This window comes from Thamnophis elegans, chromosome 4 (genome assembly GCF_009769535.1).
Source record: "Thamnophis elegans isolate rThaEle1 chromosome 4, rThaEle1.pri, whole genome shotgun sequence".
NCBI lineage: Eukaryota > Metazoa > Chordata > Lepidosauria > Squamata > Colubridae > Thamnophis > Thamnophis elegans.
In genome coordinates, this window is record NC_045544.1 from 31497837 (window position 1) to 31524334 (window position 26498).

Genomic DNA, 26498 nt, shown 5'->3' on the forward strand with positions numbered 1-26498 from the left:
AGACCAGCTTTATGGGGATGCTGACTTCATTTTCCAGCAGGACTTGGCACCTGCCCACACTGCCAAAAGCATCAAAACCTGGTTCAATGACCGTGAGATTACTGTGCTTGATTGGCCAGCAACCTCGCCTGACCTGAACCCCATAGAGAATCTATGGGGCATTGCCAAGACAAAGATGAGAGACATGAGACCGAACAATGCAGAAGAACTGAAGGCCGCTATTAAAGCATCCTGGTCTTCCGTAACACCCCAGCAGTGCCACAGGCTGATAGCTTCCATGCCACGCCGCATTGAGGCAGTAATTGCTGAAAAAGGGGCCCAAACCAAGTATTGAGTACATATGCACACTTATACTTTTCAGAGGTCCGATATTGTTATATGTACAATCCTTGTTTTATTGATTGCATGTAATATTCTAATTTTCTGAGATTGTGGATTTGGGGTTTTATGAGCTGTAAGGCATAATCATCACAATTATGACAAATCATGGCTTGAACTATCTTGCTTTGCATATAATGAGTCTATCTCATATATTAGTTTCACCTTTTAAGTTGCATTACTGAAATAAATGAACTTTTGCACAGTGTTCTAATTTTTCGAATTTCACCTGTGTATGTGTGTGTGTGTTCTCCAGCATAACTCTGGAGCGACTCAAGCAATTTCAACCAAACTTGGTACACAGATGGCTTACTCTCTGGAAACAAATACCGTGAGGGTAAGACACCCCTAACACTCCTCGGGATGTGTGTTCTGTTAGGATACAACTTGTTGTGCCTTCAAATGGCTTCTACTGTACTGCCGCAAAATGGCTTCTACTGTACAGCACAGTGGAGTTGCCATGGTAATGGCTTCCCAGTACTCCATAAGTGGGCTCACTCTGGTAAGGGAGAAAATCCAACATTAGAAATTACATTTGGTCTGGACATTTCTCCCTTATAAATCAATACCTGGACAACACCAGGTTATCAGCTAGTTGTATTATAAAATCATAATTTTCATAGTTGATTTACTTGCCCAGTTCCAAATCTTAGTTTGTAAAGGTTGATCTTAGTTTATGATTTTAACATGAGGCTAAACTGCTATTCTATACTGAAGGATGAGGGAATGATAACAGTGGTGTTGAGTGTACATTGTGACATGATATCAATGAATCATCAATCCAAAGTTCAATATTGTCTATGTTGATTGGCTAGGTGTTTTTCTGAGCCCTATCTGGAGATGTCAGGTGAGATTCTACTCAGAGAGTTTGCTCTGGTCCAAACTTGTGGCTCCTCTGTCCTTAGGGAGATCTTTTGCAAGTTACCACTATAAGAATGTTGCACCATTCAACTTTCAACTGCCATGCCTTAAACTTTCATTCTAATAGAATTAGCATTAATACATTATTAATGTAACTTATTTTAAACCACTGTATTATGGCAATATTTTACATTTCTATATATTACATTTTATAAACGTACTAGAACTGAATTGACATAATTTTAATATCAAAAATAATGTTATAGAGCAAGAATTGCAGTCTATTCTAACTCTGTCAACACTTGAAGCAAAACTGTATCTAAAACTGTTTCATTAGTAAGTAACTCTCCTAACTCTTCGTCAGCAACCACTGAAGAGAAAACTTAGGCATGCAATTTTTTTTATTTTTTTTCTCACCCACATTAATTAACAGGCTGTCCCTTTGATCACTTTAGAACATAAATTACTCAGTGAGAATGACACAGTGGGGAAAAATGAAGTAAATAGTTAATTTATTTTCACTTGCTTTGTTGCAAGTTTCTTACAGAACAGCTGCTCAAGATCTTATTTGACATTCCAAAAAGCCATTTATCTGACAGAATATACATATCCCGTAGGAGTATTTGAATGCTATTCTTGCTTACACCCTGTCAGCCTTACTAGTGGCTGAGCCAGGGAAAAAGATTGGTGTTGTTATGTCTAAACACTGTACTACCAAGTTACACAGGTACATGATGTGAGGTCCTTCAGAGCCAAAAAGCTTATAATCTGAATTGAGGCAAATATTTTAGCTGCCGTTGTTCATAGGCCTTAAGATCAAACCCAGTGACATAAAAATTGTGATATAGAAAAGAGACTAACTTCGTAAGATACCACCCTAGTAACAAGTCATTCTGTTATTTTTAATTCTTTATTTTTGGAAATGTATTTCTGTAAGCCGCCTGGAGTCCTTCGGGATTGGGCAGTCTATAAATTTATTAAATACTTAAATACTAAATACTTAATACTGTTAAATAACCTGCACTTTCTAATAATCCCCAATTTTCCAAATTATTATTAGAATTAGAATTCTTTATTGGCCAAGTGGATACACACAAGGTATTTGTCTCAAGTGCATAAACTCTCTGTGTACATATAAGTGATAATCATCATTATCTTCCTTTGTACATTTTGAGGGGGCAAAGAAAGCATGTAGACAAAAATACTTTAATAGTGAAGTGTTCTGAAGTATCTAAAGGATGTCTAAAAAACCTCAAGCAGATATCCAAGCTTCCTATAGAAGCTTGGGGAATTGAAGGGAGTGTATCAGCTATTTATTACGAAGAGAAGTTCTCCTCTGAGAGGACAGAAGTGGAGAAGATGTGAAGTGATTTTATGATCTGTGTCAATTGTTGCTTTTTTGGTATCCTAGAATCCCTCATGGGATTGTTGATATTACAGATAAAATTACTGAGTACACAGCATATGTGCAGCTTTACTTAGTATATCATTGCTTATATTAATAGCTAACTAGATAAACATGTTTTCTAGGTAATATAGTCATGGGTAGGCAGAGCATGCTTAAAGCCAACATTGAAAGTAAGAGATGTTAAGATATCTATGAGGGTTCTTTGCTCTCCAAGGACTGAGCACAACACAGCATACCAAATATTTTATTCCAGCCCACACCTTCCCTAATAATAGGCCAGTGCTCTGAGTCAATTCCATCCTTCTAGGACTTTGCAAAGTGATGTTGACACGTAACTATGTCTTTAATACTCAGGCTCTTTATATTCAGTCTATTAATACTCAGTTCAAACAAAAGTCTCAAAGTCTTTAAAGTAGCATCAACCTTTGGGTTTTCCCCCCAAAAAGTTTTTATATTACTTAAAATGGGGTACTATTTCAGTGTGGTTACTCCTTTTCTAGTTGCTGCTCAGCTCCAGATAAAGCTCCATGTTGGACTCCCACTAGAATATCCTCGTCACCATAGTTAGTGGTCCTGGCAGTTGACCAGTAGCCTTCTTGCTTGCTTATAATAGCTGCCAATCTCCAGAGGTTACCTCCACTTCCCTATCTGTACATTTGCTTATCTCCTTTTCTCCTACACTCCTCTTCACTTTCTGTTAGTGTGTGCTTTTCTTAGCTAAGAACCTGGGTGAGGTGAAGCTGCCTCTGGATATCAGCAGGTCCTTCACAAAAGTAGGTCACATCCCAACTTCACTCCCCCTCAGCACATCTGAGTAGTAATTCACATATGACTTCAAATGTCCCTATTATTGGTAGAGGAAAGCTTGGATTCAGCCCAAAGTGCTTTCTATTGTAGCTTTTTAGAAACAGAGAAGAAAGGAAGGACATGCCAAATAAGAGTAAAATAATCAAAAACTCGTTCTGGAGAATTGCTGGGAAATCAGAAAGTAGCAAATGAAACAAAATTTTTGAGCCAGTATAACTGGCTTGAAAAGAGATGTAAAATCAATGCATAAGGAGCACATAGTAAACACAATGAAGAGAGATGGCATATACTTGGAAAGCAATAGAGATGGAAATATTGTATATAGATGTATATACTGTAAAAATGAGAAAGTATGAAACAAAGAAGAATATAAGATAATAGAATGGAAAATGGAAAATCCGAAATCAGAAAAAAGAAATACCGATAACGGAAAGCTGTAAAAGTGTAATTGTGATTTTAATGTTTGGAAAAAGTCAAATAAAAAACACTTTAAGAAAAACAACAAAATTTCCATCTACAATAAAAATGTTAGTTAAGAGTCTGTTGTTTGTGGTAAAACATAACTAGTGATGATAGCCTCTGTAAAACTCAGCATATAGTAGCTATATGGCTTGTTTTGTTCACAGAGGCTAAACAGAAAGAGATCTCCTTAATATTTAGGAACAACTCTCCAGAGAATGCCAGAGTTGTAGGCTGAGCTGGGCCAGTACAGGTAATCCTTGAATTACAATTACTATTACAATTGAGCCCAACATTTCTGTTGCTAAGCTAGACAGTTGTAATTGTGCCCCATGTTATGACCTTTTTAGCCTCAGTTGTTAAGTGAATCACTGCAGTTGTAACACAGTTGTAAATTTGTACCACAGATGTTAAGTAATTCTGGCTTCCACTTTGACTTGCTTGTCAGAATTTTGGAAAAGGTGATCATGTGATCCCAGGATACTGCGAATGTCATAAATATGAGTCAGTTGCCAACCGGCCGATTTTTAATCACATGACCATGGGGATACTGCAATGGTTGTAAGTGAAAAACTGTCATAAGTCACTTTTTTCAGTGCCATTGTAACTTTAAACGGTGACTAGATGAACTGTTGTAAATTGAAGAGTATCTGTAAGATATTATCCAGCATACACATGTGAGCTACATTCAGTACCAAATCCATGAGCTCCTCTCCCTCTAAGTCATATGAATTGCTTAAAGTGCTCTTATAAGGAAACATTCACAGCAAGCCGCATTGACCCTGAGTTAGGCAACAGAGGGAGGAATCAGGCAGGAACAAGGGGCTCAGTAAATCAAATGGTTTATATTCCCTGACTATGTCTCAAAGATAGTATAGTTAGTATGCTAACCTAGAGAGGGATAAATAATGACACTCAGTTGGGTTTATTAAAACCATTCCACTGTCATGCAGTATCATTTGAACAGTGTCTGCCTTTTTTTGGGGTGGGGGTCTTGTCTTTGAAATGTAGTGGGTTGAAGGTATATAAGCTATGGTTCTGCTTTTGCTCAGGTCTACTCAGCAAGCTGCCAGTGTTTTGTTGGGAGCCTGGCGTACGTTGTAGTTATTTGCATACTTAATCAAATTATGTTATATCTTTAAAGTAGGGATGTTAAAGTTGATTTCATTGAGAACCGCATCAGGGTTATGTTTGACCTCAGAGGGCCGGTGTGGTGGTGGTCAGGGTTAGGCGTGGTCATAGTGGCCGGGGCCATGGTGACTGTTTGACACAGGCTCAAGAAGCATTTTCTCCCCTTCTCTTCTTTCTTTCCACAGTTCTTTACTATAACCATTTTCCTATCTCTTTCACCAGATGTTACTGGGAATGTTTATTATTTATTCTTCATACTCCACTAAACTTTTTGTTTCTAAATTTATACGCCATTGTTTAATATTAAATTGCTTTTCCATGCAGAAAAACTATTTATACTATTGTATTTTTATTATTCAAGTAATAATAAAAATGCTATAGCATAAATGACATGATAATACAAGATCTAACAGCAGAGATAAATATCCAGGATAGTAAATAGAAATGGCTGTCAATTATAGATTGTTGATTGTAAAATGGACCTACAGCATGTAAAATCTGGCATTAAACTGTAGTATTAACATAGGATGTTTCTTGCTTTCTATCCAGATCAGGCACTTACTTGAAGCCACATAATTGTAATCCAGTCCTCCTCCAGCACTCTGCCAGCCGAAAACGGGCTGCGTGGGGCCTGTGGCCCGTTTTGGCCGGCAGAGGCCTTTGATATTTCCAGGCCAGCCCTGCGGGCCGGATTTAAGCAGTTTTAATCCGGCCTGCAGGCCTTGAGTTTTACACCCCTGCTTTAAGGTAATGTGGTTGCTTTAGGTGAGCCAGGTTTTGGCCACCACAATATGGTGCTATGATTCAGATTGTCTATCTGAGTAACAACATTTGGTTGTTCTGTAAAACATAGAATAAAAGAGCTGTCAGAGCTGTCAGAGCTGTCTTGTCATAACTTTGGTGGTTGTGTGCCAGGATCAAAGATCTGTAAAGCTTTTTGATTTTTAAGTATTCTCTTTGGCAAAAAGGTTCTTTGATTCATAGTTTATCACATATAAATTTAAGGTTTTTTTTTGACACAGCAGTCTTTATATGTTGCATTGCTAAGTTGTGCAGACTAATTCTAACACACTCAGAAAAAAACCAGCCTAAAACTGAATGCGTCTGTTACTAAACCAAGAGGCAGGTGGAAAATCTATCTCCTATAACTAAAACTTTAAACATTGTACCACATTCTGCCCCAAATCTGGCAATAGTACAGGTTGGATTCATGTTGCCTTAAAGCAATTGCTTCATTTCTATGAAAATTACCAGCAAGATGAATGGCCTGATGTATTGCAGATGACTAAGTTCACAAATGACCATTCAAACCTTATTTAGTTACCAACAACATGTTGGCATCTTGTGCCTTATCCTTTTTGTATCTGATGCCTTACATTTTCTCTAGGAATTTCAGGCAATCAGTTGGATTTTCCCCGAAAACTTCAAAGAAATGTACTGCTGATCATCACAATCAAGAACAGTTCTCATTGCTATTAGGGCTTTCTACTTAGTTCTTACCTTACAGATGCTTTTCCAAGAAACCAAATTTATCGGCCTGTTCCCTTGATTAGCACAAATCAACCCCGTTTTCACCCTTTCATAACTTCCTGATTTTTAATATATTCTTTTCCCCTTACACTCTGTCCAATCTTCTCAGTATCAATTATAGGGAGAGTGAATTTGCGATGAAAACTCTTGGGTTCTTGAGATTGGAGGGCCAGACTGAAATATCTGGTTCATTGGAAGATATGAACAGAGGAACACACACTCTGGGAAGCAGCAAAGACATGGGGACTTCTTCAACGGTTCCATCTGCCATTCTAACTGGTCTTGCAATGTTGCCATATCACTTAATTACTCTTGTTCTGTAAGTGAACAGAACAATACACATACAAGGATGTAAGAACTACTTTATTGTAGAAAAGTTAATAAAGTTATTACAAAACAATCCAGACAACTGCAACTGTGTCTCGGTTATAGGTTCTATTATTATGAAATCAAGCTTTAAATTCTTATGCCTTTATTTCCTGCCCATGCAGTGCAATTACTTTAAACCCACTCTCTCTTGGGCGCAAGGGATAATTTCCATCTGTCTTGTTTTGTTAACACACTAACACACAGCAGTTGATCCACTCATAATAATAATCCTGTTGATGTCAGCCAAATGTGACAATAATAGGACAAAACCAAACCATACAAAATACTGTTTCAATTCCTGAATTGTACGTCCAACAACAATGTTCTGTGTTGTAAAGAAGGAGATACAAAATTTCAAGCAAATGTTTGCTTTCATTCAGTATTTGAAGCACTCCTTCAATGAAACTCCACTAAATGCTACTGAAGCAGTGATGCTGCAGTGTGTTAGCATAGCTATTTTCTTGGCATTCAGTAAATGTCTATGCACATTACGTGTGTGCATAGAAGTTATGTCTATTGAAGCAGAGGAATTGAGTGCCTCCATTAATTGAAAGCGCTGAGGAAGAGAACCTGGTTCACTATGTTGGGTGGGGGGGCACTCAGCAAGCAGAACTGAGCAGATCCAAATGATACCCCTCCATACAATTCTACCCTAACTTATACCATTTATGTTGTTAAAGTATACAAAACAGATAACAATATTTTTCTTTATTATCTGTGTAATAGATTTCAGATTAACTGAGGGGAAGAAAGAAGGTTAGCAATTTGCGGCCCAAGCACCATGTGAGGGGGTGAGCTCCCGTTCTTGCTTCTGCCAACCTAGCAGTTCAAAAGCATGCAAATGCAAGTAAATAAATAGGTACCACTTCTGTGGGAAGTGGTAATGGTATTCCGTGTATCTCAATGTATAGTCATGCCGGCCACGTGACCACAGAAGCATCTTCAGAGAACTCTGGCTCCTTTGGCTGGGAAAGGGAGATGAACAGTACTGTAGAATTGGATATGACTAGACAGGAGAAACCTTTACTTAAAAAAAAAAGATTTATAGGTATAGGTATAGGTATTTTATTTGTATGCCGCCCTTTTCCCTGGGGGGACTCAGGGCGGCTCACAGTTCAAAGGGAGGGAGGACAAACCAAGTTAAACACATAAGACAATACATTGTTAAAAGCACAACATTCATACAATTCGGGTGGGGTTAAGGTCTTTAGCCCCAGGCCCTTGTTCCACATTGTCAACCTCTGAATGTATCTCTGTGTTTCTAAAATTGTGCAGACTGAGACTTTGTAAATCAATCAGCTAAAATGTAAACAGATTCCCCCCTCCCCCACCCAGTTGGAGATAACAGTTTCAGAAGCTAAGATGGAGACTGGTAAACAAATATTGGATGCAGCTAGTAACAAAATGTTGTTGGCTGTTAAATTTTTAGATTTAATTAGAGCTGGCATGTGTATCTAAGCTCACGTGACACTGCCAGGTGAATCATTGCATGCTGTTATTCACAGGGCTTCTGGAATATGGCTCAAAATGCACTTTTCTGAAGATGCTCTATACTAGAACACCCCATTAACACTTTCTTGTCATTTATGTGTGGGGAGAAGAGGATATTATCCTAGACATCTGAGCCAACCTTGAATCACTTGCTTAATCAGATGTAGAGCATATGTAGCTTTACTCAGAGACATCATTTAAGATAAATGGTTTCTAAACAATGATTTGGTATTTAGTATGATATGGAAATAGGGAACAGTAAAGAGCTTTTTCTGTTATTTGCATATTTATCATTTTCATAGGAAAGAATTTAACACTATTATGAAACTTCAGGATTAGAGCAACATGAGCTTTAGGAGTTAGTATCTAGAACATTTTTATTGGACAAATACAAATATAAATCTGATTTTTTTAAAAATCTGATAATAAAATATTCCTGGCAAAACATTTTCCATGTTTTATGATTAATAATAACTAAAGTTTATAATATACCATAATTTAGTTAGATTCTTTTATATTAATTGCTTATAAATGTTTTTTGAGTTTGCATTTAGAATATAGAACTAAAGAATAGTTTGTTATAAATGTTGTTTTAAGGAGAAAAGTAGACTTTGGTCAACTTATATGAGGATGCTTTTTCTATTCAGCACCATTGCCACATGGCAATGTGTTTTAAAGAATCATAGAAGGTTCATTTAAACTTTTGAGTTCAACATCCAAGTGCAATGAAGGAATCCAAATTAAAGCATTCTAGACAAATGGCTATTTAACCTTTGTTCAAACAGACCCAAAGAAAGCTAGACTGTTAGATTGCTTTTATATTGCGTATTTTGCAACATTCAATTGGACGTATCTTTGTGTAGTTTTAGGCATCACTTTTTGAAACAAGTTACTGCAAATATGCTAACATATGCATCCAAAATCTAAGACCTATGGTTCCCATGGGATTGTAATTTGGCAAATTTGTGATTACTTCAATGATATTACACTGCCATGCCTAGAGATTCAGCCAACCAGTCCTTCCCTAGACTACTGGAGGCCGGGGAACTGTACTGTGCAAGTGGTGGGCCTGAACTCATGTGACACAGTTCCAAGTAAAGCTGTATGCCCTGGCCCACCTCTCACGCACTCGGGTTCCAAATAGCCTGGTAGTGGGCCATGGCCCAGGGGTTAGGGACCCCTGCACTTTTGACTGTCAGAGTGTGGTCAGATGCAGCCAAGTCAGCAGAAAGTCAGAGGTTGCTACTGTTCCCATTGCTTTTTTGCCCTTGGTCATTCTGTGTTTCCAGTTAGGAAAGGAAATATCTGTAAATTACCTTATGGGGGTCTCGTATTATCTAGTACAATACAAAAACAGAAACAAAAGACAATTACTGGGGGCAAAAGAAACCCATAGTATAATAGAACTGCTGTGCTCCCAACTGAGGATGCTGTTATGTGGTGTACCATATGCTATACCCTGTTTGGGCAGATACATCTGATGCATGTTTATAAAGCTCCAAAGCAGTTCCTACTGGTTCGGACCAGTTCAGCTGACCCAGTAGTGGTTTGGCGGTCTGGGTTGCTGGAACCGGCAGCGACCCAGGCCTCCTATATCCCAAACCTGTTCTCCTAGTAGTGCCATAGGTGCCGCCATCGTTTTTGGCTTCTGCGCATGTGCAGAATAATTTTTATTGTATAGCGCATGTGTGTACCCACAAACTAGCAGTAGTGGCTGCCAGAACCCATCCTTGCTCCAAAGGTTCACTTTTTAAAGTTTAGTTAGGTTTGTTGCTAGTTCTGTGTCGGTATAGATTTCTGAAAGAGTGTCCTGACTAAAGATTGGCCACATTTTGAAAATGCAAAAACTGCTTGTATCCTTCAGTGCTTCATTGTATTTACTAATATATAGTTTGCTTTAGTCCCGTTTTTTTTCCTCTCTAAGAGCTTAAATTATTTAATGTACAGTATATATGCCCTTTCATTTAATGCTTTTTTTAAAGGAACGTGAAAAAAGAAAACACGAAAGGATACTAAGCGACGAGCTTGTTGCTGCTGTAACTTACCTCAATCAGTTTTTACCTCCTGAACATGCTATTGTATACATCCCTTGGGATATGGCCAAGTACACAAAGAGGTGCGTGAGGTTGTGAGTATGTTTATAGAGCATATGAGCAAATATAGCTTACACACATATGCATGTATTGAGCATGTCTTGAGCAACTGTGTACTTAGGCTAACTATAGTACACTATATACATAAAAAATTAACCACTGTCTAATTTTAAGGTTTAAGGAAATATCTCGGAAGACAAGGGGAAGAGCCACAGCCAAGGGAAAAATCAGACAAGAGCCACAGCCACAAAAAGAATGTGGATGTGGTAAAGCTCTCAGAAGGGTCCTTCCCTACTTTCTTGGATTGTAAAGGCAACAGGCAGAAATATACTTTTAGACTTGTAAGATTCTTGTATTAACCTTACAGTAAAATAGAATTAGCCCATTTGGTAATGTTACCTTTTTGGATCACCTCTTTAAGATGATTCCTTAAAAACTGCTGTAATTTAACAGATGCTGGCCAGTGTAACTGAAAAAAAATATCTTCTAGCTTTGGAACATAAAAAAGAACACTAGCAGTGCACTGCTAATCTAACCCCTGGCCTGTCTAGTCACAGATGTCCTTCAAATACAATCACACTGCCATCAATAGCTGTTGATCCCCAGAACCTGCATCAGTTGAGTCAAGCCTTTTTTGAAATAATAGCCAAGCTATTAGCCTATATCACATCTTGTGGTAGCAAATTCCAAAGCTGACTTACGCATTGTGCAAAAAATTATTTCGTTCGTCTATGCTTTTTGGGGGATTCAATTTCATTGGATGAAGTCTGGATTCAATATTTTGAGAAGGAAAAAATAGCTTGTCTTTAGCCATTTTATCCATACCAGGCACAGTTTTGTACTTCTCAATTGTGTCCCTTCTCATTCATCTCATCAAAGCCCCAAATGTCAAAATCTTTCCTCATAGGGAAGCTCTCCAGTCCTTCAATCATCTTAGTAGCCTTCCTGTGTATCTTCTCTAGCTCCACCATATCTAGAATTGTACACAGTGTTCCAGTGTTGCAGTCACATCAGTGATTTATGTAAGGGCATTGTGATATTGGCACCTCTGTTTTCAATACTGTTTTTTATTATTGATAATATGGTATTGGCCTTTTTTTACAATGGATGCACACTGTGTTCATAACTGCATTGACTTGTTTACCCATTTAGTGCTTTATAAAGGATCTGAAAAAAGAAGCAGATTAAAAGCCTTTTAAAAACTTATGAGATCAGGAACCAAACATAGAAATCTATAAAACTGCATCAGTTTTATTTAAAGGGATCCTGGTGGTTTTTAACCTCTTCCAACTTTTTTCAGACCAGTGTCACTGACATTTAGTTTTACCACATTTCGTTTCATGTATGATAGGACTGTAGGTGGACTTCTGCATTTTCATTTAAATCAGACAATGAAACCAAAGTTATTCTTGCATTTTGAAAGTTCTTTACTTTTGATTCACCAATGATACTTTCAACAAAAGAGGGGAAAAAAGTATGTTTTATTTTTATTCCCACTTAGCAAACTGTGCAATGTCCTTGATCGATTGAATGTGATTGCTGAAAACGTCGTGAAGAAAACTGGCTTCTTTGTAAATCGACCTGATTCCTTCTGCAATGTTTTGCGACCAGATGAAAAGTATGTATTAGGCCAGAGTGCTAGATATCATTTGTAATTGCTCTGTAAATACATTTCTAAAAATCTCTATTGTTTAGTACACTAATAGTACATTAATATCAAGATGTGCCTCAAATACAAAATTATGGTTCATGTGTTTTCATACCAATTAGAGAAGACTTATAACTTTATTCATCATATTCCAGGGTTGTATGCAATGGTGAGTAAATCTCAAAATAGTGTATAACCTGACATAAAAAATAAGACATATCAATATATTGATGCATAGTTGAAATTATTATCATTATGGTGCAATTTGGCATTTTTATCCACCTAGCGAATCCTTCCCAAAGACCTGGGATACGTCGGTATTGTTGTTTGATGGTGTTAAAGGCATTTTCACTGGGTGTAAGCTTTTTCAAGTAAAACTTCTGTTTGCAATTGACTGATGGTGGTTTTGTCAATGCCAATGGTATTTAAATGACGTCTTGAAATTGCATCTGCCTATTACTATTTGTCCCATTTTTGCTTTCTTTTGCTTTAGCCATTTTACTTCTGTTTGCAGAACTTTGTATTTTTCACAAGTTGTTTCTCTTCTCTTCTGCTGACACCAGGTTTTGCAACATCCACTATCCCAACTTGTTTGTCTTTCTTATCAACAATTGTTAAGTCTAGGGTTTTAGGCAGTAGGTGCTTATGTGTTTGAATCACTGGTGGGTTGCAGGCGGTACGCCCTGGTACGGGTGTACCTGAGCCTGCCCGGAGCACTGGGTACCGTTCCGGTACGGTGCTCTGGAGGGCCCACCGTCCCGCCTGAGCTCCTTACCTGTCCTTTAAAGCCTCTGCACTTCCACACATGTGCATGGCACGTACAGCGTCTGCGCGATGCTCCGCCGAGCAGCTGGCGCGTCACGTAGGCTTGCGGAGGTGTTGCTGGGAGGTACGACACATGCGCATGCTGCGCGCGTCCTTGTGGATGACAGCAGGCCCATTCCAACCATACCGGTGGGAAGGGCATCCTGAACCCACCACTGGTTTGAATTCTGAAAAGTACTTTAGTTTCTTCATTTTTATTACTTTCTTTATTCAATTGTCCCCCCTCCCCCTGGCCCCAGTTTTTGCTTGTAGGCAAATGGTATTTCTTGCAGATATTCCAATACAGCATTGTTGCTACTTTGTCATGCTGTTGTTTGTAGTCAGTCTTTGTAATCTTGCAGCAGCTAACTAGATGGTGCACTGTTTCTTCAACTTCCTTGCGGAGGTGGCTTTTACTGTCTGTGGCTGTCTTCTCAATTCTGGCTTTGTATGCATTTGTTCTTGTGCAGCCATAATTAGCCCCTCTGCCTTTTTCTTCAATTTTCTTGCCCTTAGCCATCTTAGCCAAGATTACAAAGACTGTTGTTATCTGCTTTGCCTGCTTTTATTTTTTTTTAATGTTGTGGCATGTAATACTTTGATTTGCCATGTCTTTTTTCTATTCTTTATCTTTCTTGTAGGCCAGTTTGGTCTCTCAATTTCCAGCTCCAAAAACTAAGAAAGATACGTTGAGGTTCTTCTGAGCAGTTTTCTTTATTATTCCTCACCTCTAGATAGAAATCTTGCCAACCTAAAGCAGACCTCGTGCATCATTAAACATACACTCTGAGAACTAGGAAGGACTCTCTTTTTCCACATAAACTTATTCGTCGTTTAGAATGTATTGCTTTCCTCCTGGCACTCTGGATTACATTTCACCACACTCCAGTACTTAGTAAGTGTTTGTGATATACTGTATTAGCTTCAGTGCAACTTCAGATCTTCTATTTTTTTTAATTATTAATATAAATAAAAAGAACATGTTCAAAATTCATATAAACAGTGTATTGTCTGATTACAATTCTTTTGAGTAATATTTATCATCATCATCATCATAATATTCTCTAATAGTAATCTCATAATAACAGTGCTCTTCCCTCATAATATTAATACATATTAATTGTTAATACTAATCAAAATTAATAAGTTACAGTAAACAACCCTAATAATAAAATTAATCTTTCTCTTGTAATTTTCGAAATTCTAAATCCTGTTTCTCTTATTTAACCATTGATAGAACAGATCCCATACCTCGAAATATTCAGTGTCTTCATTTTCTTTAATTTCAAATGTTAGTGTATTCATTTCTGCACATTCTAAAATTTTTGTTATTATCGTTTCTTCTGTGAGGATCTTCCCACCCTTCCAATGTTGTATGAACACTATTCTTCAGATCTTCTTCTAATGCCCTTTTTCCTTCTTTAACCATCTGGTGTACTTGCAACATTCCTCACCCCCTGATTTTCCTTAGGAAGTAGAGTCTGCCAACATCACTGGATGGATGATGGACATGATTCATTGTCATTATTTGTCTAATCTTCCTATCCAGGGCTTTTAGTTCTACTTGAATCGAGTTCACTATTTCAGCTGTGTATCTAATGACTGGGATTGCCTTGTTGTTAATTGCCTTGATGGTATTTCCTCCAGAGAATTTGGACTTTGAGATCTTTTTCACTCTTGTGACTTCTAACCTTATTTTTGACTTCAGTTTTATTCTTGTTTTCAGTCTGAAGAATGTCTAGGTATATATAGTGACCTTCTTCATCCAGACTCTTGATGATATTTTTATAGAGGATCTTGATTCACTCAGTTTACACTGTTTTTCCTCAGTTGATAATGAGGGTGGCACATTTTTCCAGTTCAAACTTCATTGCAATAGCTTGGCTGTTTTTATGAACAACGTTGAGCGATTCTATTTCAGATGATGTTTTTCCATACAGCTTCAGATAGTCCATGTAAGGCAGGTGACATAGTTTAGCAAATGTTTTTGATGTTTGAAAGCCATGGCCTGATTTGCTCAGTATTGTTGACAGAGGAATCAGTGCAATGACAAACAGTAGTGATGATATTATTATTATACTTTATTCATTAAACATGAAATTCAGTCAACTGAATATTCAAAAATGCATTACAAATACCAATGACTGGTGCTAATGGTTGATACGGGTTGCTGCCAGGGTCCTAGGTATCAACCAAGTACCTTCTTAAAATATATGATGTTCTGAGTAGCTCATTTTTTTGCAGTTTCGCTGGTGTTATTGCAGGAAGCTGCAATTTGTTGATGTATCTTATAAAATTCTCAGATATGGTACCAAGTGCCATGATGACAATGGATATCACTGTTGCATGTTTCATCCATAATCAAGTAGTTTCGATGGCCAGGTCGCAGTATTTTGTGACTTTTTCCAGTTGTTGTTATTGTTATTGTTATTATTATACAATTGTATCACAGCGGCTAGTTGTTTCGCCGGATTTGGCATTGATTACTAGTCGGGCCCCACCCAGGGGCCTAGGACATCGTAACGTATTTTCGTAATATGCGTGCAGATCCAAGCAATGCGGCTTTTTGCATTTGACTGAGGGTGATTTTGTCAATTTTTAACTGTTTTAAATGTAATTCCAGTGCTTTTGGAATAGCACCCAGTGTGCCGATTCCCACTGGAATTACCACTGCTGGTTTGTGCCATAATCGTTGAATTTTGATTTTTAAGTCCTGGTATTTCGTGGTTTTTTCATATTCCTTCTCATCGACCCTGCTATCACCTGGTATTGCAATGTCTATGATTGTAACCTTATTTTTCTCAACCAGTGTGATGTCTGGTGTATTATGCGCCAGTATTTTGTCCGTTTGTATGCGAAAATCCCACAAGATCTTGACCATCTGATTTTCGGTGACTTTTTCAGGCTGATGTTCCCACCAGTTTGTTGCTGTTTTAATATTATAATTTTTGCACAAATTCCAATGGATCATTTGCGCTACTGAATTGTGCCGCAATTTATAATCAGTCTGCGCAGTTTTTTTACAGCAGCTGAGTATGTGATCAACAGTTTCATCAGCTTCTTTGCAAAGTCTGCATTTGGCATCATCATAGGATTTTTCGATTTTGGCCTTAATGGCATTTGTGTGGATAGCTTGTTCTTGCGCAGCCAGGATTAGTGACTCTGTTTCTTTCTTTAATGTACCTGCTGTTAACCATAACCAAGTTTTTTCACTGTCCACTTTATCTTTTATTTTTTCCAGAAATTGGCCATGCAATGCTTTGTTCTGCCAACTCTCCATTCTTGATTTTATCACATCTTTTCTGTATTCTTGTTTCGTCTGTTGGACCTTCAATAGATTTTTGTTCTTTACTTCGATTAATAGATGTTCTTGACTTTCTTTTAAATAATCAGCCAGTGCATGTTTTTCTTCTTCAACTATTTGCTTCACTTGTAATAATCCTCTGCCACCTGATTTTCGGGGCAGGTAAAGTCTATCAGTGTCACCACGTGGATGTAAACTGTAGTGCATTGTCATTAGTTTCCTGGTTTTTCGGTCCAAACTGTCCAAATCAGCTTGTGTCCAGTTAACTATACCAGCTGTGTATCTTATAACTGGTATTGCCCAGGTATTTATGGCCTTGATTGTATTTCCACCATTCAATTTAGATTTCAAAATTTTCCTAACTCTGTTGGTGTACTCTCCCCTGACAATAGTTTTTACTTCTCCATGCTTGATGTTATCCAACTGCAGAATGCCTAAGTATTTGTAGGCTTCATTTTCATTGCATTTAATTAGTTGGCCGTGGGGCATTTCAATTCTCTCAGATGTAGTGATTTTGCCCCTTTTTATGGATACAGTGGTGCATTTTTCCATGCCAAACTGCATTGAAATATCAGTGCTGAATACTCGGACTGTGTTTGTCAGTGATTGGATTTCTATTTCTGACTTTCCATAGAGTTTCAAATCATCCATATATAATAAATGCAATTTTTTTTCAGTTTCTTTGGCTGTTTGGTAGCCTAATTTCATTTTTTTAAAAGATTACTGATAGTGGGATCATCGCGATGATGAAGAGAAGAGGTGAAAGTGAATCACCCTGGAAAATTCCTCGCTTGATATTAACCATTCTGTAGTTCTCATTCCTTACTGCCAACTCAGTTCTCCATTGTTTCATCATCTTTTCAGTAAAGGATGTAATATTTTTGCTAATGCCAGTTGTTTTTAAGCATTTTATGATCCAACTATATGGCAGTGAGTCAAATGCCTTTTTGTAATCAATCCAGACCATATTCAAGTTCGTTTTTCTGTTCTTACAATTTTCTAATATCATTTTATCAATTAGGAGTTGATCTTTTGTGCCCCTGCTCCTTCTTTTGTTGCCTTTTTGCTCTACTGGCAAGATGTTGTTTGTTTTCAAATAATCCATCATGTTATCTGCAATAATGCCTGTGAGTAATTTGAAGGTTGTTGGCAAGCACGTTATTGGTCTGTAGTTTTCAGGTGTTGTTCCTTTAGTTGCATCTTTCTGAATCAAGTATGTTTTTCCAGTTGTCAACCATTCATCAATTTGGCCCTTTTGTAAAATTTCATTCAGTTGCCTGGCCAATATTGCATGTAAACTGGTCAGATATTTGAGCCAGAAACCATGTAATTGGTCCTTTCCAGGTGATGTCCAATTCTTTACCTTTTTTACTCGATTTTTGACCATCTCAGTTGTTATTTCTAATACTTGCATTTGTTTGTTGCCAATGCTTTTCTCAAAGTCATGTATCCACTTTGCTTCCTTATTGTAGTCCTTTGCATTTTCCCACAATTCTTTCCAGAATTCAACTGTGGCCTGCTTTTCTGGTTTTTTACTTTTGGTGTCACCATTCACATTAAGACTCTGATAAAAACGCCGTTGGTCTGATAGAAATTGCTGATTTTGTTTATATTGGATGATTCGTGCCTCATATCTTTCAATTTTTCTAGCTGTTGCTGTTATCTGCTGTTTTACAATCTCTACAGCTTTATTGATGTTTCTTGTATCCAATCTATATATTCTGATTAGCCGATCTATGATTTTGCTGTTTTTAAGCCATTGCTCATGCATGTTCTTTAAGTTGCTAGCATTTGCTCTTAATTTTTTGACTTTTTGTTCTAATAGGATTTTCCACTTTGGCTTTGATCCTTTTTCCGTTGTGTGACTAGGTACTTTGATTTTAATGCTTAGTTCATTGGTGACTATTACAGCAGCACTGTACATTAACTGGTTCGTTTCCAAGATGGATCCCGATTCAATTGTTGAAAACACTGCATTAACCATTTTCATGATAGGGGCCAAAATTTTCTTAGGCACAGTTTTTAGTGATGGCAAACATTGCCTTTCCTCATTAAGCAGAAAATGCTCCATGATCTTATCCTTCAATTCTTTTTGTTTTTGAGTTAGTTCATCAGTTGGTTCAGTAATAACTGGTTCTAGTGGTGGTGATGTTATTTCCTCCCCGAGAGCTTCTTCTGGGAGTTCTACTATAATGTCTTTAGTTGTGTCTTGAATATCAGTTATTTCCGCTTGTGATATTGTTTTTGGGTTTTGCAATTTGCCTGAATTTCCTCATGTTCAACTTCACTAAACACTTTATTCCGTATAATAAATCGCCTTTGATCTGCTAGTCGTTGTTCACTAACATTTGAATCTGGATATTGTTCTTTCCATAATTCATACATTCGCTTTAAATAGCCTCTTTTTTCTGGCTCTGAGTTGTAGTAACAGGCCATTATGGCACGGTTTTCATCTGCACTATATTTTTGTCGTTTTGTTGGCTGGTCCACTTGTAGCCCACTTGTCGACGGATGTCCAGGGACCCCAACATCCGCCGCGGCCCTTGTTAACCCGCGCGATGACCGATGCGGTATGGAATTCTTATTTGTTTTTTTTCACCATATTGTATGGGTTGGTGGTTGTTTTTTTTACGGGACCAGATGCCAACCTGACCCCAACCCTCCTCCTTTCTCATCCGGGCTTGGGACCGGCAACGGCGGAGTATTATTATTATTATTATTATTATTATTATTATTATTATTTATATATTGCGTAACTCAAACAACTCTGGGTAGTTGCAAATGAATAGAATAGAATGCAGAGTTGGAAGGGACCTTGAGGTCTTCTAGCTCAACCCCCTGCTCAGGCAGGAAACCCTATGCCATTTCAGACAAATGGTTGTCCAATCTCTTCTTATAAACTTCCAAATTGGAGCATTCACAACTTCTGGAGGCAACTGATTAATTGTTCTAATTGTCAGGAAATGTCTTCTTAGTTTTAAGTTGCTTCTCTCCTTGATTAGTTTCCATCCATTGCTTCTTGTCCTGCCCTCACGTGCTTTGGAGAATAGCTTTAGCTATTCATCCATACAGTCCAAAGGGAGTTTCAGTCAACTCTCATCAAAGGCCTGGGTGAAGAAGCAGGTTTTCAAGGCCCATTGAAACACCAGCAGGATGGTGGGGTCAGCCAGATCATAGCAATCTCATTTCGGAATCAATTTTAGAGCCAAATTTTAATGCAGGATTTTATATGAAATGTTTACTTGCCCTACTCTTAAGTGATAGAAACCTATTCATTTAATTAAACATATGTAGAGTACGTACCTTTTTTCCTAGTTGAATAGCAATTAAAAGAGATGAAATCCAAATACATTTAGATGACACTAGACTGGAGAAGATATTATAGAATACAGTGTTTTGGGCCTGAACACTAGTATGCTTTTGGTCATGTCTTTTTTTAATTGGTTCAGAATAGTATACATTGTTCATTTTATATGCAGCAGACATTGTAGGAATCTTTAAAACAAAATAAAATCTTTAGTTTATTTTATCAAATTTATCAAAAGGACTATTGATTCTTCATTACAATTCATGAATTAATTTGGGAATGTTACACAGTTATTGATCAATTGCATATAATTCCTTAATACAGTTAATATATCTTCATGCATTATTCAACAGTAAGTTATTAATATTAAAGCATATTATTTAATATTAACAGTCACTTCATTTATTAAGGGATGTATTATGAGATGCTCTTAGGAACAATTTATCTTAAGGTTTAAGCTTTCTATTCCCTGCAAAACTTACTGCATCATCTATATGTTAATGCCATTTCCCAGTAACTATGCAAAAAGTGTTTTCCCTATGGAAGTGTGATAAGAAGTCTCAGCTCTTGGAGTTTGCAAAAAAATATTTTTTTTTAAATAATAGAATCAATCTTTCAAAATTCCTATCCTTTTATGTTCTACATGAAATGATATGCCTGTGATTCCTTTTCCAAGAGTTCAGGAGAAGGACCAGGTCCTGGAAAGGGTTTTTCTATGGTTTGTTGCCCCAACTCTACGGAATACTATTCAGATTAATATCCCCGCCCATATCATTTCAGAAAGAGTTGAAGACTATCCTCTTGTACTGGGTTTATGGATGATGTGTAGTTATAAAAAATGCTTCTACACTCTATGCCCAATCATTGTTTATATTAAATCTGTCTTTATTATGGTTTTAATATTTTCTTAATTGTGCAACATATTAGCTAATAATTGTTGGTTTTCCGGCAGCCCAGTATTTTAAATAGAATTGTAGAATATTCATGAACCTTCATATATTTTGAAAGTTAGAATCTAGCATAGTCTATTAGGCCAGAGAAGAATGTTAAGTAAATCATAACAAGAGCCGAGGTGGCGCAGTGGTTAAATGCAGCACTGCACGCTACTGCTAGATCAGCAGTTCAGCGGTTCAAATCTCACCGGCTCAGGGTTGACTCAGCCTTCCATCCTTCCGAGGTGGGTAAAATGAGGACCCGGATTGTTGGGGGCAATATGCTGACTCTCTGTAAACTGCTTAGAGAGGGCTGAAAGCCCTATGAAGCGGTATATAAGTCTACTGCTATTGCTATTGCTATTGCTATAACATTGTTGCTGGATTGAATAAGGAACTACAGTTAAAAGTTTTTAAGTATTATTTTAATTATAACATATAATAAGAGCACTAAGATATTCAGCAATAATAAAATTAAACCAAAAACATCCAAAAATGAAAAATGAATTTTAACAAAATAAAGTAGACAAAAAAGAAAGAAAGGAATTCTACTTTATACATCAAACTTATAGTTATTTATTGGTTCATAAAAATATAATAGAATAGAATAATTAGGTACAAAATGATATTGTAAAATATGAAATCTATGTCAACAAAGAATGTATTATGTCACCCTTTGATTAGTAGAAAACAATGCCTTTTTCAGACTGATAAATTCCTTATTTCCTAAAGCCACTCCTTAATATTTAAAATAATGTCACATTTCCAATTTCTCAAAAGTATTCTTTTTACCGACTCCTTTCGCCTCCCCATCCTATCTCACACAGGACTACCATAATTTTTCCTAGTTAGTTATCAGAGTTTTGACATATAATTAACTTACATTAATTTCTTTAGCATTTAAACATTTCCCTGGATATCTATTTGCATACAGTAAAATACTGTTCCCCAAAATGTCAACAATTCACAAGATCATATCGTGAGTAGGAGTACAGTGGTTCATGTGGTTAAGGACACTAGGTTACCAAGTCCATGTTCCAGACCTGAGTGCTATTGCATGGCGGAGTGAGCTCCCGTTACTCACTCCAGCTCCTTGACAGGGTCATGAAGGAATGTCCCTTGGTCAATGGTGATGTCATCAGCTAATCCTTTTGACCTGAAAGCACCGTAGAAAGTGCCTCCAATACAAACGGGACAGGGTCATTTGAGTGAATGAATTCTCAAAATTTTTACAGAGAAAATCTGATGTCCATGATATGATAGACATGGGAGCCTAGAGAGCCCTGTGAAGAGGGTGGGGCAAATGTTTTGGCCCATTTTGTGGGTGGGATTAAAGAATAAGAAGCAAAATATGTGTCTTAAGTCTTCCAAAAGTGCATATTATTATCCCTTAACACATACTTAGTCCACTTTTTCAGATTTTGAATATGTTCACTGATAACTTGGCCCCTTAAATATCCCAGTTCCCAAAGAATTTCCCCAAATTTTGTCTCTTTCTGCTCTGTGGACATAGAGTTATTCTGCTGTACAAGGAGAATACTTCTTTCAAAAGAATTCCTTCTTAAGATTTTTCTAAAGTTTGAACAAGATTTTTATATATAGAAAGCTGTATCTTATAAAGCACTTGTATTTTTATACTACAGATGGAATGAACTAGGAGGATATGTAGTTCCCAGTGGCCGTTTGCAGGTAAATGAAATGAACTTTTAAAAAATTGTTATTAAATACTATAGATCAATATTCTCAGATAGGCAAGCTATATTTATCACTAGAGAAAGCAGTCTTTTGGAGAATTATTGTGAATTTACATAAAAGTGATGCTTCTACTTTATGTTCATAAAAGCATTTTAGAAATGTTATACTATAAGTAGAAATACAGCACATCTCATAACAAGGAAGCTCATAATACAAATATTTGATTATCTGCTCAATGTGAAGGAATTTGGAAATCTGGAAAAAATAGTATGAACAATCTTACTTGGTTACAGCCAATATAATTAATCTTGGATCAGAAAAAGAAAGCCCAGCATATCCATAGGCACAACTTTCCTCCCATGAACAGATGCTCATAGACAAATGTGTAGCCTTGAAGATTATGTTCTGTGGATTGAGGGCAAATAAAAAAAAAACAACCCCTACCCTGAAGGAGACTTTGGCATTTACTGATGTGTTTTGAGCTAATTAGAGATTCTGCATTTATGAAAATGATTTTTCAGACAGGAGTTCTTCGAACCAATTGTGTGGACTGTTTGGATCGTACAAATACAGCCCAATTTATGGTTGGGAAATGTGCTTTAGCCTACCAACTTTATTCCTTGGGATTGATTGACAAACCTAATCTTCTGTTTGACACAGATGCCGTTAGGTAAGACTTTGCTTTTGCAAGATTTAGTAAATACAGCCATTTGTTTTACACTACTAATTCTTTTCTAAAGCTCTATTTCTGCACCTCATTTCACATTAACTTGAATATTTTAGCATATTGAAATACGGATTCGTTTATCTGACAGCTGAAAAATCTTTTTCTATTCCCCAAAGCATGGATGGATAGATGGATTTTTTTATTTATTGCGGAAACATTTTTGCTGTTCCAATTTAATTAATTCTAAAGCAGCTTTTGTATGGTTCTAGTTGACTTTAAATTGGCATTTAACCTTTCTCAAACCTTTTTGGTAAAAATTATAGTAAGCCTTATGAAATTGGAGAGGTTCTTCAGTTCCTAGGGGGTTGAATGACAAATGCTAATGGATATTGGTTATGAGAAAGATTAAATTAAAATGCCAGTTGATTATTATTCTTTTTAGTAGAGAAATAAATAATAAATAATAATAAATTCTCTAATTTAATATCTAAGAAGAATATTTTTATGTTTGGCTTTTAAATGTTTGCTCTCCTCTATGCTTCTTTTTTGGGAGGAGGGATGCTTACAGATTCAAAGATCAGCTGCCCATATGGAGCAGGGGATATGAGACAGTAACGTGTGCATTTACAAAGTTCGTGTTATAGCGATGTCCATGAACGTGTCCTTTTTAGTAAGGATTTCAGTCGAGCTAGATGCATCTTTTCAACATTTTATTTTAGCTGATAATTGCCGAGCAGGAACAACAGACAAAGCAAATGTCTGTGTGGGAGCTTTGCTACTGGCCATATGAGGTCAATATCAATTTTCCTTGCTTTGCTTTGAGTCATAGTTTCAAATCTGTATTGTGTGGATATAATGGAAGTTTTTAACTTGCACTCTATCTATTATCTATGTTAGTGATAAAGCCCTAAATTTATCGCATGGCAATATATTTCTGCCTTCTCAAGAAATAGCTAATGGTTTCCCATTTGCATCTGTTCCACTAAGATGCAATTCTAAACTATGTTGCTTTTCCTGATTTAGATTATTTGAAGAATTATATGAAGATCATGGGGATACATTGTCACTCCAGTATGGTGGCTCTCAACTGGTTCATAGAGTAAAAACCTACAGGAAAATAGCACCCTGGACCCAGCATTCTAAAGATATTATGCAAACTCTTTCGAGATACTATAGCAATGCTTTTTCAGGTATCAAATTGAATTCTGTGTTTGAAGATTTTTCCCCCCATATCATTTAAGAGGCACTTTTAGAGGTAATTTTTCTAATTAATAATAATTAATAGCAATCAGGTTTGACTGAGAATATTGTTCTGATTAAAAAGAGGTTTATCAAATAAAAACATGGATATGTATATACACAAGAAATTTTGTTTTATGAAAATAAAAGTATTCTCAAATTAAGTTCTTGTACATATGTACAATTGTATAATATGTTCATGGTGTATCCAAATTTAATTTTCCATGTACTGCTATATTGGAAATTGATTTACACATAATAGCCAAGGTTATAGAATAGAACAGAATTCCTTATTGACCAGGTGTGATTGGAGCACAAGGAATTTGTCTTCGGTGCATAAGCTCTCAGTGTACATAAAATATATGTGATAAATCATGGATAATAGATTTGTTACACATAAACTGTGAGCTGTTGAATTGACTCTTCACACGATTCCTGTTTTGCTAAAGAAAAATATATTAGTTAATGAAGGGATCATTTATAGAGCAGAGATTGAGAAAACTCCCAAAAAGTATAATATGGAAGCATTCAAGGAAGAACCTAGCTTCCAAGTTTAATGTGAAAGAAATAATTGGAGAATAAGTTATCTAGAAGATAAATCTGTAATTAAACTGAGATTGAAATAAAATAAAATTGATTTTAAGGAGAAAGGAAAATGGAACTTGTTGTGTTAGGCATCATGGAACGGCATAGTAGAAAAAAATATGGAAAGGCTATAGAAAACAGATATATGCATAAATGCATGCAAATTGCCACTGTATTCTGTTCTCTTTGTAAGGAGGGACATGAGATATGTGTGGACTTATCCATAGTGATTTGGCGGCTGCAGGCAGGAAGATATGCAAGAATATAATTATGACTTTTGGTGTACTTTTGCAACTATGTTAAGAAATAATTTGAAACAACAATTCTGTTTGCAGCTGTAGGTTTCCTATAATGTTAATCGTCTATTCCCATTCCAATTTTAAGCTTTCTGGCAGTAAAACTAATGATATATTTTGAGTGAGCATATATTTTAAAAAAAATAATAATTTTAATTTTAAAAATTTAAATTTTTTAAAAAATAAATCCCTTTCCTTGTATCTTTTAGATGCTGACCGGCAAGATTCTATTAACCTGTTTCTAGGAGTATTTCAGCCTGAAGAAGGAAAGTCTCATCTCTGGGAACTTCCTACTGATTGTTATTTGCATCAAAAGGACACAATGAATCTTCTCCAGACAAGGCGAAGGTATTTCATTTCAATATTCCCGAAGTACAGAAAATCAAATTGTTCCATTCCATTTCCTCCTACCTCCATCCTATATTTTAGTGGGTTGGAGGGAGCTTCAAGAGAAAGAGCGTATGCCACTTTTACTAACGGGAACCTGTGGAAGAGTTTTGAATTGCAAGCAGAAACTTCCATTAATAAAATTTACTTTTTCAAAACTTTTTCCATTCATAGAGTTATTTATTTAGTTATCAAATTTGTATAGTCACCATTTCACCCAAAATTGACTCTGGGTGGCATACAACAATAGAATAACACAACAAACATAAAAACATCAGATATGGAGATGCTGTATAAAAATCCACCTTAAAAGGTGATATAAAAACAAAGATTGCATGCAAGGCTCTTTCCATCCCCTAGCAAGGCAAAGGAATCTCTGCATGCAATTCTGCCCTGATCTGTCTCAAACAAATGCATTAGGCGTTATTTTCCTGACTGCTGTCAGCAATATCTTTCTATCTATATAACTGAAATAAGTAATGTTTAAATTATCAAGCAGTAGACAGATATCACAATGAAAGGAATTGGCAAGGGATCCCTCAAAGATCTTTTTTCAGAACGAAAGTATGTCAAGTATGTTATAAATAAACTGGACTTAACAGCATGGCTGGTGGCAGTTAATTCAGGGTGCTAAAAACAAAAGAAATACCAAGAGTTCCAAAATTGTTCTCCAAATTAAATAAAGATTGAAATGAAAAGCTATATTGAAGTAGAAGTTTAATGTAATGTACACTAGGACAAAATATATATTTTAGAATTGGAAAAATGAAACTTTTTTCATTTAGGGGAGTAAAATTAATCCTAGGTGACTGGATTGAACAATCCAAACAATCCAATTAATATTAAAACAGCAAGAGAAAATGTCTGGTTAGTTTTATTACATTTTCAGAATACACAGTTGATTGGCTTGGAAGATACTTAAATCAAAATGATTAGGAGTATTGAGCAGCTGTACTATGAGGAAGAATTTCAACATTTCTTGTTGAAATGACTAGGGGAGACATGGTAGCAGTGTGCCAATATCTCAGGGGCTGCCACAAACAAGAGGAAACAAAGCTATTCTCCAAAGCACCTCAGGGTAGGACAAGAAGCAATGGGTGAAACCTA

The 26498-nt window shown here is 36.5% G+C and overlaps 1 protein-coding gene across 1 annotated transcript in view; it reads left to right on the top strand.

The window, feature by feature from the left end:
- Window positions 1-26498, top strand: part of FIG4 (FIG4 phosphoinositide 5-phosphatase) — a 90014-nt gene that overhangs the window by 40099 nt on the left and 23417 nt on the right. Inside the window, exons 11-16 of the mRNA XM_032215332.1 lie at window positions 10417-10550; window positions 12029-12145; window positions 22166-22211; window positions 22739-22887; window positions 23908-24074; window positions 25214-25352. Coding sequence (XP_032071223.1) covers window positions 10417-10550; window positions 12029-12145; window positions 22166-22211; window positions 22739-22887; window positions 23908-24074; window positions 25214-25352 — 752 coding nt within the window. The remainder of the gene's footprint in view (window positions 1-10416; window positions 10551-12028; window positions 12146-22165; window positions 22212-22738; window positions 22888-23907; window positions 24075-25213; window positions 25353-26498) is intronic.